This window comes from Heliangelus exortis, chromosome 28 (genome assembly GCF_036169615.1).
Source record: "Heliangelus exortis chromosome 28, bHelExo1.hap1, whole genome shotgun sequence".
In the NCBI taxonomy this organism is placed as follows: domain Eukaryota; kingdom Metazoa; phylum Chordata; class Aves; order Apodiformes; family Trochilidae; genus Heliangelus; species Heliangelus exortis.
In genome coordinates, this window is record NC_092449.1 from 4,745,969 (window position 1) to 4,760,687 (window position 14,719).

A 14,719-nucleotide genomic window follows, 5' to 3' on the forward strand; every position below is an offset into this window, starting at 1 on the left:
CCTGAACCCCGAGCTGCCTGGCAGAGCACCGGGCAGGGGCCTGAGACCCCCCCCAGAAGGGATTCAGCCCCCCCTGCACCCCACATAGAGCGGGGAGGAGGAGCCCGACTTGTCCCAGAGTCTGCAGGGGGTTAAAAAACCAGCGAGGAGGGAGCAGAGAAGCGGTTCCCAATATGGCAACAGCAAATGTAATTCTATTACCTTGATTTATTGATCGCACTTAGAGCAATTACTGCCTTTCCCCCGTCACCTGCCAGGGAGAGGGGGGAGGCAAGACAAAGGCGGCCTCGCGTTGCCCAGGGCCCCCGGGAAGGCTCCGGTTTTGTTTGTGCCGGTTACCGGGGGGTGGTGGAATCTTCCCTGAGCAGAACATCACCCCCCTCCGAAAAAAAGAGCATCCCCCCCTCAGCAGAGCGCTGCCCACACCCGGGGCTCTTCTCCTCAGGACCTACGTGCGTCAGCTCTGCAAAGACCCCCCCGGGACGCTGACACTGCGTGGGGAGGGGGATACTGAGTGTCCCACACCTCAGCTCGGCTCCCGTACTTTACCGGCCCAACCGGAGCTCCCGGCACCAGCCCGGTGCCCACCTCGTGTTGGGGGCACCCCCATGGCCCGGCCCCTCTCGGAGCAGGGGGCTGTGGGTCAGTCAGTGCCGGGCTGGGCAAAAACAAGAAGTCAAAACCAAAAAGCGTGCTGAGGGAAAAGCGATTTGCTTATAGCTGAGGTCAGAAAATCCCTTTAAGGGCTTTTTTTTTTTTTTTTTTTTTTTTGCCCTGCTCGCTGCAGATGCTGGCAGAGAAGCAAGAAAACGATTGTTCCCTCTGCTGCCTGAGTCCTCCAGACAGATGCAAACGAGCGGGAGCCGGGCCTGGCTCCGATGAAATCAGAGCGAACGAGGCCACTGCGCTGGGGGGCACGGAAATAGGGCAGCCCCGTTGTGCGGGGAGCCTGGAAAAGCCTCTCTTCCCTCCCCCCACCCCGCAGCCAGCTCCCCGCAAGCGTCCCCCGGCCAGGGAGGTGTGGAAAAAGCAGAAAATGTCTCCTTTGCGGGTGGGGGCAGCGGCCGGGGGCCTCTCAGCTTCACTACTCTAATGGCTCAGTGCGAAAGAACAGCCCGATGGGTCCCGAGGGGCAGCAGCAGCCCCCCCGCCCCCCGTCCATTAACCCCGGGAACCCGCAGGGTCGGTGTGAGCCCGGGGGGGCTGCGGTGAGTGGGTTTGAGCCAGGGCAGAGCGCGAGCAGCTCAGTCCCCGTGGGCTGTTTGTGGGGACCCCCGAGGCATGGGGGGTCTGTCAGCCGGCACAGCCCCCCCCGGGCTGGGCAGGGAAGAGCCCAGCAGGCCCTGTACCCTGTTGTCACCTAACGCCGACACCGCGCCTGCCCTTTGGGGCTGGCAACCCCCCCCCAGCCCCGCTGGTGACGCAGGGGTGGCAGCAAAGCCTGGCGGGGGCTCAGGGCGGGGAATGCGGGGGGGTGAGAGGTGGCCTGAGGATGCTGATGCCTCTCGGGGGGGGGGGAATGGAGGAGGGATGCTGGGGGTGCCGGGGAAGGGGGCGGGCAGCCGGGGGATGCTGGGGGCGGTGGCGGCCGGGGGGCCGGGGCGGGCGGCCGAGCGCTCGCTCCATGACATCAGCGCAGCCCCGGGGGAGCGGGCGGGGGGCGGGGGCCGGCGCGGCGGAGCGGAGCGGCGGAGCGGAGCGCGGCGCGGCCCCGGGCATGCTCCCGGAGCCCAAGTATGATCGGTTCCGCGACGAGCCGCTGACCGTCCCCATGCCCGCCCCAGCCCCCGGCCCCGGCCCCGCCGAGGAGCCGGAGCCCGGCACCACCTTCTGCGCGCTGCTGCCGCGGATGCCGCAGTGGAAGTTCCCCGGTCCCGGCGGCTTCCTCGGCCGAGGCCCCCGGGAACTGCCGGTGCCGGGGCGGGCGGGGGGCGCGGCGGAGCCCTCCTCGGCGCTAGCGGCCGCGCTGGGCGCCTGCGACCCCCTGTGCGCGGGTCCCTGCGGGGGACCGGGCGGGGGGCGGCGGGGGGCGGCGCGGGCGGGGCCCGAGGACTGGAGCCGCAAGGGCAGCTTCATCCGCAAACCGGCGCAGGGCTGGCTGCACCCCGACCAGCGGGTGCTGGGGCCCGGCGTCTCCTACATCGTCCGGGTAAGTCCCGTCGGACCCCGGACCCGCCCCGGCGCGAAGTTCCCGGCCCCACGCGTGTCCCCCCGGTCCGGTCTCCCCTGGCAGCCCTCCGGCAGGCTGTATCACGGCATCAGCGGCCCCGTCCCCCGGATCCCGCGGGACCTTTCCGGGGATGTGGGGAGGGGTCCTGGGCTGTCCAGCTTGTCCAGCACATCCCGGGAGGGACCGTACGGCCGCCCAGAACGACCCAGGGGCCGGGGGCTTTTGGGCCGGGGAATCAGCCCTAGGACCCGGCTGCCCTTACCAGGGCATTAGGAGCTGCAGCAGAGAGATGAGTTTGTCGGGTCTCAGTGCAGGATCTGGGCATTTCGGGGTGGGTGACGAAAGGGTGCTGTGTGATGCCTGGAGCCGGAGGAGGCCGGTCTGACCCTCCCCCATCCCTCCCTCCCTCCCCACAGTACATGGGGTGCATCGAGGTCCTGCGCTCCATGAGGTCCCTCGACTTCAACACCCGGACACAGGTCACCAGGTACTGCCCTGCCATCCCCCTCTCCTGCTCCCCAAAGCCACCCGGAGCCGCCGGTGGCCCTGGGTACTGCCCCTGCCCGGGTCCCTGTGGAGGAAGGGGACAAGAGGGGATAAGATCTGGGAGAGCCCTGGCTCCCGGAGATGGCAGAGGAAAGGCACTGCTGCCCATCAGCGGGTGGGAAGCAGAGCAGGGAGGTGGCCCTGGCCGGGGCTCTGTACCCCGGGCTGTGACGTGGGGCAGTGCCGTGGGGACGCTGCGGTGCCCGGGGGGCTGATGACCCCAGACCCTGCAGTGCCACAGGCAGGGGGGAAGGGGCCAGACATCTGCAGCTGTGACCCAGCGTGGGCCGGGGCTTGCAGGGAAGCCATCAACAGACTGTATGAGGCGGTGCCGGGCGTCAAGGGCATCTGGAAGAAGAAGGTGAGTTTCCACTCAGCCTGGCCCTCCCTGGGCTGTCCTGGGGTGCAGCACCCTGGGGTTTCTTGGGGCACCCTTCCTTGCCTCCTTCACCTCAGGAAGGCTGGTCCTGGTAAGCTGTGATTGCCCCCACACTCCTCTCCCCTACCAGGCTCCCAACAAAGCCCTCTTCTCCATCCTGGGCAAGAGCAACCTCCGCTTTGCTGGCATGAGCATTGCTGTCAACATCTCCGTGGATGGGTTGAACCTCATGATCCCCACCACACGTCAGGTTAGGACTGTCCCTGGGGACCTGGCTCCACCACCTCCCAGCCCTCTGCTCCCTGATATGAGCCAGGGGACTGGCAGCCCCCACATTAACCCCCTTTGGGCCATGTCCCCCCCTACAGATCATCGCCAACCACCACATGCAATCTATCTCCTTCGCCTCCGGCGGGGACACGGTGAGACCTGCACTCCCCAGCCCTCCCCCAGCTGTGTCCCTCAGGGACAGGGGCTGCCCAACCCACAGCTGACTGGGGCAGGACACCCCCAGCCCTGTTCCCCACACAGCAGTGGGATGCCAGCCCTGAGTTCCCTCTGTTCCCCCAGGACACCACGGATTATGTTGCCTACGTTGCCAAGGACCCCATCAACCAGAGAGGTGAGGCTGGCCCCTGCACCCGGGAGTTCTGAGGAAGAGGAGGGATGCGCTGGGGGTGAAAGCTGGAGGAGGGGATCCCTCCTGGGGGGCACAAGAGGCAGCTCAGGGTGGTCCTGGAGGGGTGATGGGATCATGGGGGAAACACCTGAGCCATCCGTGCGTCCATCTGTCTGTCTGCAGCCTGCCACATCCTGGAGTGCTGCGAGGGGCTGGCACAGAGCGTCATCAGCACGGTGGGACAGGCCTTCGAGCTGCGCTTCAAGCAGTACCTGCACAGCCCCCCCACCGTGGTGGCACCTCCAGAAAGGTAGGGGGGTGGGGGGGCCACCCCATAACCCCATCCTGGCCACGTCCCCTGCCTGGGGGTCACTCAAGCCCCAGCTGGGCACGGGGAGGGGGCTGAGCCAGGCAGGGTGCCCCCAGCTCCCTGGTCCCCACTGCAGGGCTACGGGTGCGGAGGAGGTGTCCTGGGGGGAGGACGAGGAGGCGGCCGAGCACGATTACTACAACAGCATCCCAGGGAAGGAGCCGCCCCCGGGAGGGCTGATCGATTCCCGGCTCAGGCAGGGCCACATCAACACTCAGCCCTCTGGCTCCGGCCCCCCCAGCCAGGTGAGCACCCGGGGCTGCTGCTGGCCCTGCCGTGGGGTCCCCAGCACGTCCCTCCGACACCCTCACTGCCTCCTCTCCCCAGGGTGGGTTCGCAGCCCGACGAGACCAGAGCATCCAGCTGGGGCCATCCCGGGACCAGGACAGCCAGGGTAGGTACCACTGCGGGGGGCACTCCGGGGGCCGTGAGCAGGGGTCTCAGCAGCTCTGTCCTGCCTGGAATGGTGGTGACACCCAGTCCTGGCAGGCCAGAGCTGCGATGGGTACCTGGAGGCAGACACCCACCCCCTGGGGCCACGGGACTATGAGGAGCACTTGTACGTGAACACGCAGAGCCTGGACACCTGGGAGCCGGAGGCTCATGGGGTGCCAGAGGAGAGCCCCAAAAAGGACCTGTTTGATATGAGTAAGCCACGAGTCTTGGGGGTGTCTGGGGCAGAGCTGTGCCAGCGGGCTGAGCCCAGAGCAGCGCTGTGCTGACTGCTGGGGGCAATGCACTGGGGCCCCATCATCACCCACCCTTGCTGGGGGTGTCGGGGTCGTGCACAGACAGGGCAGGGCTGTGGGTGGGTGCCCCCGTGACGGGGGATCCGGTGCCGGTGTGGGGGAAGCACTGTCCCCTCCGTGCCTGGGCGTCATGCCCGGTGCCCACCCTCGGTTCCCCCAGGGCCGTTCGAGGATGCCCTGAAGCTCCACGAGTGCATCGCGGGGGGCAGCACCAGCCCCCCCATCGAGGACCAGTGGCCGAGTCCCCCCACACGGAAAGCCCCCGTCGCCCCCACGGAGGAGCAGCTCCGTCGGGAGCCGTGGTACCACGGGAGGATGAGCCGGAGGGACGCCGAGAGGCTCCTGCAGACGGACGGGGACTTCCTGGTGCGGGACAGCCTGACCAACCCCGGGCAGTATGTGCTGACAGGGATGCAGAGCGGGCAGCCCCGGCACCTGCTGCTGGTGGATCCCGAGGGCGTGGTAAGGTGTAGGGGAGGCGAGGGCTGGGGGCAGAGGGGGGGACCCCGTGAGGGAGGCATTGCTCCGGGGCTCAGGACCGCCGTGCCCCTGGCCTCCAGGTGAGGACCAAGGACGTGCTGTTCGAGAGCATCAGCCACCTCATCAGCCACCATCGGCAGAACGATCAGCCCATCGTGGCTGCCGAGAGTGAGCTGCACCTTCGCCAGGTTGTCCAGAGGAAGCAGTGACGCCGAGGGGTACGTGAGCCCTGTGCACCAGAGCCCAGGGCAAAGCCGAGGCCCCTCCACGCTCCCCCTCTCCGGTTGTTCCTCAGCTCTGAGTTGGGCTCTGGAAATTTTCAGCTGGATTCTTCCCAGGAGCGGCTGCCGTGTGAAGCTCCCGGTGTCCCCAAGCCCTCGGCCGCCCTCCCCGGGCCAGGGCCAGGATGAAGCTGCTGCAGGGAAGGCACAGGGCAGGGGTGCTGGCACGGCCAGGGCTGCCAGGAGAAGAGGTATCCCACGGCCCCGGGGAGCCCCCCGGCCGGCTCGGGGCTTTGGCAGGGTTTTACGGCATAGACGTCCCCTTCTCCAGCGTGTCTGGCTCTGGGTGCGGGTTCGTGGTTTGGAATATGTTTCTAATTAAACCTGTAAATGAGCAAGATGCCTGGGTGGTTCGTGCTGATTTCAGGGGCTGGGACAGGGCTGGTGCAAATAGGGGCTGGCAGAGCGAGATCCCCGCGCTGGGTCGGGCCGTGGATGCTCTGCCCCCCGCTGGGGACGGCCCCTCCTGGGTTGCCGGGCGCCAGCAGTCAATGAATAGAATAAACCCCTAAACAAAGCCCAGTAATGAATGTGTAATTTTCCACTGATAGTCGAATACCTACAGGGATGCGGCGTTTCCATCTCGGCTGCTATTTTTTGTCGTGTAGTAATGGGTCTGCAAATATAATTGCGCCGTTCCCTCAATAGCAGAGGCAGGAAAAGACAGCAAGAGCTCCGACTTTCGTCTTCTGCCACCGGGGGAGAGTCTCACACCTTCCACCGGCTGCTGCAGGCTCTGCCGGTGCCCAAAGCCCCAGGGTGTTGCTTTGGGGCCCTCACGGCTCATCTGTCCCGTTGTGCCTCCAAACCTGAGGCACAAACTCTGCCCAGGTCAGTTCTCGTGGACAGAGGGTCAGAGTTTCATGGAAATACCTGTGGGGCTGGAGGAGGGGAGATGTGTGCAGCATTCCTGCCCCGAGGGGCTGAGGCCTGGGCGGCTCCTCAGCTAGCACAGGGTCACTCCTGCTGTCCCTTCACTGGGAAGGGGGGGCACTCGGGACCTCAGTGTCCCTGCCCGACTACTGCAGCTCTTCTGCCTCGAACCCCGAGCTGAGCACGGGCAAGCTCAGCACAGGTATCTCCAGCACCCTGCACCTCGCTGGCCCGGCTCCAGCGCTCTTTGTTATCTCGGGGGAACTCAACCATTTCTGCACCTTGTTTACCCGCCGTTGCGCAGGGTGGAGGAAAGGCAAACACCAGCCTTTTGTTCACCAGCCTCCCCTTCCCGTCAGCCTCGTCCTCCTTCCCCGGGCTCCACCTGCCCTCTTCTTCCCCCTGTGGGACCCCAGATGTTGTGGTGACAAGTGCCACCCCTGCAGTCTGACAGCAGCCGGGGGCAGCAGCCAGGCAGGAGCAGCCGCTGATCCCCGTCTGTGACACCATCCAGCTCCATGCACCCCTGTCCCGGGGCTGCCCGCGCGGTACCGGGGCTGGGGACAATGGGTCCGCTTTGAGCCTCCCACCCCCCGCAGCACCAGGGCCTGCAGCGATGCTCCGTGGACCTTCCTAATGCTCGGCCTTGTTGACCCAAATGACACCTGGGCCGCATCCTGCCCCAGAGCTGTCCCCACCGGGTGTGACGTGTGGCTCTGTCGCACCCCCAGCCTCCTCCCGCCACGATACGGAACCATTTCCGTGCTCTCATCGAGCCCTCGAGCTCCCAGGCACCCCGGAGAGCCGAGCTTTGTACAGCGTTTGATGAGCTCAGGAGCTCGGGGTGGGGTGGGACCGGCTCCATCTCTCCGGCCTCGGCCCCCGATGCTGCTCAGGGCGGGAGGGAACACACAGGGACCGCTGCCGCCCCGCTCCGGGCTCAGAGCCCCCCGCTCCGGGTCCCAACCGAGCTCCGGAGCTCCCGTGGGTGGACGGGTGGACGGATCCCCCCACCCTTGAGCATCAGCATCCTGGGACCGCTCAGCCCGGCTCTGTCCCAGTCCCTGGTCTCGGTCCCGGTCCCGGTTCTGCCCGGCGCGGCACGGGAAATGCGGGGGGCGCCGCACTCGGAGGATTACGGCGGCGGGGGAAGGACAGGAGCCGCCGCTGCCTCTGCCGCTGCCGCCGCCGCCGTATAAAAGCGCGATCGCGATCGCCCCGCCCGGGCTGCGGCGGCGGCGGCGGCTCCGCTCCAGGTGCGGCGGCTCCGGCAACTTCCCGCTGACGGCGCCGGTCGGTCCCTCGGTCCGTCCGTCGCTCGGTTCGGGCATTGCGTCGCGGCCGGCACCGGCTCCCCGTGCGCGGCGGCCGCCCCGTCCCGTCCCATCCCTCGGGTCCGCGTCCCCCGGGTTCCCGTCCCTCCGCGCGGCCGGTTCCTTTCCGTTCCCCCGCGGCCGGCAGGTCCCCGAGACCCCCCTCGCGGCCGGTTCCCTCCGGTCTTGCGGGTCCCCGTCTCTAGGTGCCGCCGGCTCGAGGCTGCCGGTCACAGCGTTGCCCCTCGGGTCTCTTCCAGCCCCGCACCCGTCGGCAACATGTGGCTCCTGGAGCGGCTGCGCGGCGTGGCGGAGAATGGCGGGTCCCGGGGCGCGGGGCCGGAGGAGTCCGCGCGGGGGTCCCGTTACAGCAACGTCCTCACCCCCGACAAGATCCCCGACTTCTTCATCCCCCCCAAACTGAGCGCGGCCCCCGCTGAGGCCGAGGGCCCCGAGCCCCCCTCAGCTCCCACCCTGGGTCCCTCAGCCTCGGAGCAGGACCTGGCCGGGCGCAAAACCCCACGCAGCCCCCGGGCCTCCAGCCGGTCCCGGTCTCGGGCCGCCGGCCGGCACATCATCCAGATCGAGACCGCCGAGGATTGGACGGACGGGAGGGGCTTCGGGACCAACGTGGACCCCCAGGCTCAGACGGCCATGTCACTGCCCTACGTCCCCAAGGCGCAGACGTCCTACGGCTTCGCCACGCTGGTGGAGAGCCCGCACACGCGGCGCAAAGAATCGCTCTTCCACAGCGAGCACAGCAGCCTCTGCCCCTCGCCAGCCACCTCGCCCAGCGCCCAGCGCAGAGCCAAGCTCAACGGGGAGAGCAGGCCCCGGACCCCCGCAGATCTGGGTGCTGCCCTCATGCACCCCGTCCGGTACTTCAGCGGCGGCGAGAGCGACACGTGCTCCTCGGCCGAGTCCTCGCCCTTCGGCTCCCCGCTGCTCTCCCGCTCCGTCTCCCTGTTGAAGATCTTCAGCCAGGAGAGCCAGTCCAAGGTCATCAAGCTGAAGCACTCGGTCGCCCGCAATAGCTCGCTGTCCACCGACGACAGCTCTGCCGACACCAGCCCCAGCGCCCAGCGCCGCTCCCGGAGCGCCCCGGCCGGGGGGCAGCCCCCCGCCGCCCTGCTGCCCCTGGACCTGCCGCCGGGCCGGGACCGGGAGCAGAACCTGCGGCTCAGCCGGGGGGGCAGCCTGCGCCTGGCTGCCGAGTACGACCCTTCCAACGCCCGGCTGCGTGTGCGGCTCATCTCCGCAGAGGATCTCTACGATGCCCTCGTCGACCTGCGCAGCATCAACTGCTGCGTCTCGCTGTGCCTCAACCCCGGGAAGCTGCAGAAGCAACGCAGCACCATCGTCAAGAACAGCCGCAACCCAGTCTTCAATGAGGACTTCTTCTTCGACGGGCTGGGCCCCAGCCACGCCAGGAAGATGTCTCTCAAGCTCAAGGTGGTCAACAAGGGCAGCAGCCTGAAGCGGGACACGCTGCTGGGGGAGAAGGAGCTGCCGCTCACGTCCCTCCTGTCCTGCCTTTAGGCACTTGCTGCCAGCCCCAGAGGGAGCTGCCTGCCCGGGGGGACAGGGCAAGGGTAGAGGGACAGCCCTGTCCCCCGGCCACGCTGGGGGAGAATTTGGATGGATCCCCTGGAGGAGGGACGGGGTACAGGGGGGTCTCTGGAGTGGGCAGTGCCGTGGGGCTCTGCCAGCACCAGTTCTCCCCTGGGGGGGGCAGGCAGGGCCAGCAGCTGCAGCTTCTCTCCCTGCTTCCTCCCTGCTCCCTCCCGGGGCTGCATCTCCTGGACCCCACAGGGAGTCACCATCTCTGTCTCCACCAGGAAGGACAGATGGATGTCACCTGCTGGCTCTTCCCTCCCTCGTACCCGTGGTCTCCAGATGGCCAGCACAAAGGCTGGAGTTGGGTAGATCTCTGGAGAATTCTTGCTGCCACCTCTCTCAAAGCCCCAGCTCCTGGAGTCAGGGTATAGCATCGATCTCAGCTTTAATTTAAAAGACAAGTTCTTAGTCTTGGAAACTGCAGAGAAAATACTGCAGAGGTGAGACAAGAGAGGTGACCTTTGTGGGCGACTCAAGTTTAGGGTCTTTGAGCCTTTCCTGGACTCTCCAGCCTGTGGGACTGCACAGATGTGCAGCTTGGTCCCACAGCCTCCTGGGACACCCTCCCTGTCCACCTCCTGCCTCTGATCCCCTGTGGCAAACTGTTCCTGGAGCTTCAGGGGCTCTGGGTTTGCCCAGATCTGGGAAGCTCCCTCTGCCCCTCCCCTGTCTACAGGAGGGAGATGCCAGGGGCTGGCACTGCCACGGGGGAGCCTGGCACCACAAGCCCTGCTCCTGGGCAGTGCCCCAGCTTGCTGGCAAAAGTTGAGGTGACAGGAGCAGCCCTCCCTGAGCACCAGTGGTGTGGCTGTGGACACCCCCAGGTGTCAGGGGGTCAGGTTGTGGCTGAGGCTCCCCCAGTCCTTACCCTCCCTCACCTGTGCAGGCTTGTGAGCAGCTGCACTCACTGAGAGGGGGGGAAATGTGTCCCATGGGGCCACGAAGCCCCTGTGCCCAGGGGCACCCAGCTTCCCAGAGGTGCCCCTGGGAACCAGCTCTGTTCCCCAGAGCTTCTGACCTGGCCCTGCAGGCTCTCTCTGGGGCAGAATGGGGTGCTCCCACCCCTTCTCATCCCTCCCTGCCGCCCCGCTCGACCAGCCGGAGGCACTGGGAGTGGGAAATGCCACCCAGGGCATTCCTGTGGGCGGATAAAACAGACCCCTTGTTGTTGTTTGGTGTGGTGTTACCCATTGCATCGGGCTCTGCATGTTTCTGTGGAGGGGAGCAAGGTTTGCAGCGCTTCTTTCCCTGCCTGTTGCAGCACGCATGGACACACATGCACACACGTGTCCCTCTGTGTTAACCTCTGTTGGTGGCAGCTGATGTTCCTTCCTTGTCCTTTGCAGCAGATGGCAGATTTCAGTGTTGGCTATTTATATCTGAGGCTGATCTTTCCCAGCGTGTTTTACTTCTGTCTGTAAATATGTTTCAGGTATGCAGGGCATGGTTCTGATAGCACGGTGTTTGCATGTCGGGGGGATTTGGGGTGATAGTGGCTGTTTGTTGAGCTCGTGGCTGAAAACAAACTGTGCAGGACGTAAGGAGCAGACACGTCCCTCCTGTGAGGGGGATTTCCCACCTGAGGCTTCCCACTGCTCCCACAGGAGACAACACAGGGATGCTTCCAGCCCCTGGGTGCCCACAGCATTCGGGAAGGGTGGGACAGGGAGATGTCCTGTGTCTCTGGGGCTGATCAGACCCCGGGGCAGGAGGGGGACACTGCTTGACAGCCTTGAGTACCCCTTGCCTGTGCCTTGCAGTCCCCGGGGTGCTGAGCCTGCAAGGGGCTGGTGGGACCCAGGCATTGCTGGGGGTGGGGGCTCAGCAGGCTGTAAGGGAGGGGAAGAGGATCTGGGCACAAATTTTGGTGTTCTGAGAGGGTGGGGGGTTGACACATCTCCCATGGCAGAGCTGTGTGCCTTTGGATTTGGGAAAAGGGGACACTCCGAGCAGAGCCCTGAGCTACTCCCTTGGGCTGGGTCTGGCCCTGTGGGAGTCTCAAGGGCTTGTGGGCTTGTGCTGTCCCCTCCCCGCCTGTCCCAGGGCTGCCACTAAGCATGTGCCTGTCTGTGAGCCCTGGGAAGTGCTGCCGGGAGCCCTGCTCCCACTATGGGTGGGAGGGCAGTGTGGGAGCCAGGACTGTGGTCTGGCTGGCTCTCTCCTCCCTTGTAGCTCTTTTCTACTGTTCCTGCTTTGATATTTCTGTGTCTGGATTTAATGATGCATTTTTGGAGTGAAAAAAATATATTAATACCTGAATGGAATGTTTGTTTACAGATGACTTTCCCTTTTTAGTGCAATAAAGTAATTTATAAAACAGATGCAGGTGGTGCTCCGGCTCCTGGTTTCCCCAAGATGTTCCCTTTGCTTTTCAGCTCCCTGGCAGCTGCATCCCCTGAGCCCTGTTACCTTCCCTGCTGTCTCCCTGTTCTGGGGCTGCCCAGCCACGGAGCAGCCACCGCTCCTCTGGGTGATGCTGCCCATCCCCATCAGCCTTGCAGGGGCTCCGGGCACTTGGGAAGCTCTTCCCGGTGAAGTGGGAGCAAACAGGGGGCAGAACAGGGGACACGGGGACAGGGTCTGCTCCTGCTTGGGTCCTTCTTCCTCCTCCTCACCATTTCCCCAGCCTGGCCCCTGCTCTCCTCCTCGGCAGCGCTGGTGATTAAGGCTCTGACGATGTTCCTGTGCTCCCCGTCAGCAGCGAGAGCTGCGTGGGCTGGAGCACTGCCCTCGTGGGGGCCATCGCCCAGCACCCCCGGGCTCTGAGCTCCAGGAGACCTTCAGTGGGCTCTTTGGGGCACAACTGAGCTCTGACCCTGTGGCAAAGCTGGAGCGGGAGCCCTCCCTGCTGCTCCCCGATTTTCACAGCCCTTTTCCCCTCAGAGCCCTGGTTCCCACACAGCAGCACTGATTGGCTCCAGCAGCGTTTTGGCATCAGAGCAAACCTGGTGTTTTCTGCTCAAAATGCCCTGCTGTGGTGCTGCCAGGATGTGTGTCCCCCAAGAGCTCCGTGGCGTGAGCGATGTGGGTGTTGGATGAGCTGCTCTTGGGGTGTCCCCTGGCCTGTTTCCCCACCATCACCCTCACAGCAACCCCCTGCCTGGCTGCCTGCGTTACTCTGGTTTTTGTTTTTTTTTTTTCTCACCTTCCATTTCCAAATCTGCTTTTAACCAGATGTCACTGAAGAAAAGAGGGAGGTTTGTTTGTTACCTAAATGCCATTTTTCTAATTTCCACAAGTCTAATAATTTGTCATTTCTGGTAGAAATAAAAGCTGGGAGCACTAAACAGATCCGCCCTCTCTCCTCCTGCCCCCACAGGGGCAGAGAAAGCAGCATGGTGAGAGCTTGGCAGGTGCCAATAATTTAAGTAGTGCTTTTTCTGGAACTGTAAAGCTACAGCAGTTAGCAATAAAATGAGGCTGATTAAGTTAGTCTCAAGTAGAGTGGATGGGGTCAGCCTGAACACATGAAAAATCCCTGGAAAGTGTTCAACATTCAAAGCACTGGAAGGAGTCAGAGGGGTGAAGAGGGGTGTCTGGTGGGGGAAGATTTAACACTGAATTTGTAATCAAGTCCTTGTGGGAAGGAAATACAGCTGCTCAGCTGGGCCAAGGAGGGCTGGGGTCAGGCTGGGATGCACCTCTGAACTGGAAGATGCTGGGGGAGGGGGCCTGGGGGGATATGTCCCCTCTCCACAAGACAGCCCCTTTAGATAGAGGATGCCCCCGTGAGAGCCTGAGACCAACTCTGCCCAACCCCAGGGATGCTCAGGGGACACTCAGCCCCCACACGGGGGTTTCTCTGTCTGGGGTCCCCACGTGCAGGTTATGTTGGAGGGTGGCACAATCTGCAGGAAACTGAGGCAGAGAGGGGAGATGGCTGCATGTGGAGAGGCTGGATGGCTGGATGCAGAGGAGCCGGGGGCTGCTGCCACCTCCTTTGCCCTTATCTGCAGAGAAAGATTCACCTGGGTGAGTTGTGTGCAGACCTTGGCTATTTTTAGTCCTGTGTTTCCACAACGCAAGGACTCAGTTTCTGAGAAAATAGCCTGGAGCTCATTTAGCTGCGTGCATGATGTCTGGTGAGGGAGTGAGAGGGTAAATTAGGGGCTCCATCTCCCACTGGGTGGCGGGGCCGGGGCTCCCCAGGGGGGGTTTCCCAGGGAGGAGGTCAGCAGGGCTGTCCCCGTGGGAGGACACCCTGTCCCCTCCCCACCCCTCAGCCGGGCAGGGGGTCCCAGGCCCGAGCACTGTTCCCAGCTGATGCTCGAGGGTCCTCAGTGGGGGTTTGGGCCACAGTAAATTTTGGGCAAGTGGGGCAACAAGAGCTGTTTCTACTCTCCAGGTTTTTGGTTGCTGTCGGGTCTGGGGGAACCCCGACTGCCCTCCCGGACAGCCCCAGCCCCACGGGGCCGTGTCTTCTCCCACCCGACCCGGCTGCCGATTTACCGTTTTGGTCAGAAAAAGCATCTTCCCGTTGCCTGGCAACCCTCGGCCGCCTGGTCCAGGGCGGGTGCGGGGCGGGGGGGCTCTCTCCGCCCGCAGCCCCCGCCGTACCGGTGTCGGGGGCGAGGGGCTGCGGGGTGGGCACTGCAGGTGCGGAGCGCAGCAGCGTTTCCCGGGGCCTGGGGGGCTCGGGGGGCTCTCGGCTCGGTGCCCGAGGTGCGAAACCGCTGCGGCCGTGGGTGAGCACAACCTGGCACCTCGGAGCGCGGTGGTCCCCCAGGATGAGATTCACGGGGCCGGGAACAGGGAACCGAGTCCGGGCATCAGACGGCACAGGAAAACCTGCGGGGGGGGCGGAGGGATGGGTAAAAACCCGGCTCCCGCCCGAACCAGACCCCCCCCAGCCACTGCTGCCCCGCAGAGAGCAGGCGAACCCCAGCTGGGCAGGAGCCGCCCTTCCCCGCCCCCCCTCCGCTCCTGGGGCAGCCCCCTGGCCCCACCACATCTGGGAGCTACTCCGGGGGTCCTGCCCGGGGGTACCCACCGCCTGCGAGGCGGGGCAGGGGAGCAGCGAGCCCCGGCTGCAGGCGAGCATCGCCCCCCCGGCACGCTCGCTCCTCCGCGTTATTGTGAGCATTTGTCTTCCATGGCAGAGTGTCTGCTCCGTGGCGGGGAGCAGAGACTCCTACTGCTACTGGGAGGAAAACAGAACTTAATTGAATCCCACAATCCCTTGTAGCCAGGCGAGAGAAAAAGCCAGAGAGAAACCGTTCCTCCCGACCCCCTCTGCCAGGACAGCGGGTGGCCCCTGCTCCCCCGGGGACATAGAAGCTGTCACCGGGCTGTCCCCAGGCTCTGTCCGGCACCGCCAGCCCT

General features: G+C 64.9%; 2 protein-coding genes across 3 annotated transcripts; both read left to right on the forward strand.

Annotated features, from left to right (window-relative positions):
* The first annotated feature begins 1,602 nt into the window (after positions 1–1,602).
* SHC2 (SHC adaptor protein 2) lies at positions 1,603–5,932 on the forward strand. 2 transcript variants are annotated; one of them, XM_071727880.1, is made up of 13 exons: positions 1,603–2,149; positions 2,587–2,657; positions 3,017–3,077; positions 3,226–3,345; positions 3,464–3,517; positions 3,666–3,717; positions 3,898–4,024; positions 4,161–4,329; positions 4,412–4,478; positions 4,574–4,732; positions 4,994–5,295; positions 5,394–5,531; positions 5,637–5,932. In XM_071727880.1, exons 1-12 carry the CDS (start codon positions 1,625–1,627, stop codon positions 5,520–5,522), a joined length of 1,836 nt encoding a protein of 611 aa, XP_071583981.1. In that variant the 5' UTR covers positions 1,603–1,624; the 3' UTR covers positions 5,523–5,531; positions 5,637–5,932. The 2 variants fall into 2 exon arrangements, with proteins under 2 accessions (XP_071583981.1, XP_071583982.1); XM_071727881.1 differs by having other exon boundaries at positions 5,652–5,932.
* A 1,701-nt stretch (positions 5,933–7,633) lies between these two features.
* Positions 7,634–11,634, forward strand: C2CD4C (C2 calcium dependent domain containing 4C). The gene has a single exon (XM_071727944.1). It carries the CDS (start codon positions 8,060–8,062, stop codon positions 9,317–9,319), a length of 1,260 nt encoding a protein of 419 aa, XP_071584045.1. The 5' UTR covers positions 7,634–8,059; the 3' UTR covers positions 9,320–11,634.
* Positions 11,635–14,719: the final 3,085 nt, after the last annotated feature.

Coding starts and splice junctions, on each gene's coding strand:
- SHC2 (XM_071727880.1), top strand. CDS start 1,625: ATGACATCAGCGCAGCCCCGGGGGAGCGGGCGGGGGGCGGGGGCCGGC. Junction 2,658..3,016: donor ACCCGGACACAGGTCACCAG/GTACTGCCCTGC, acceptor CGGGGCTTGCAG/GGAAGCCATCAACAGACTGT. Junction 4,479..4,573: donor CCGGGACCAGGACAGCCAGG/GTAGGTACCACT, acceptor CAGTCCTGGCAG/GCCAGAGCTGCGATGGGTAC.
- C2CD4C (XM_071727944.1), top strand. CDS start 8,060: ATGTGGCTCCTGGAGCGGCTGCGCGGCGTGGCGGAGAATGGCGGGTCC.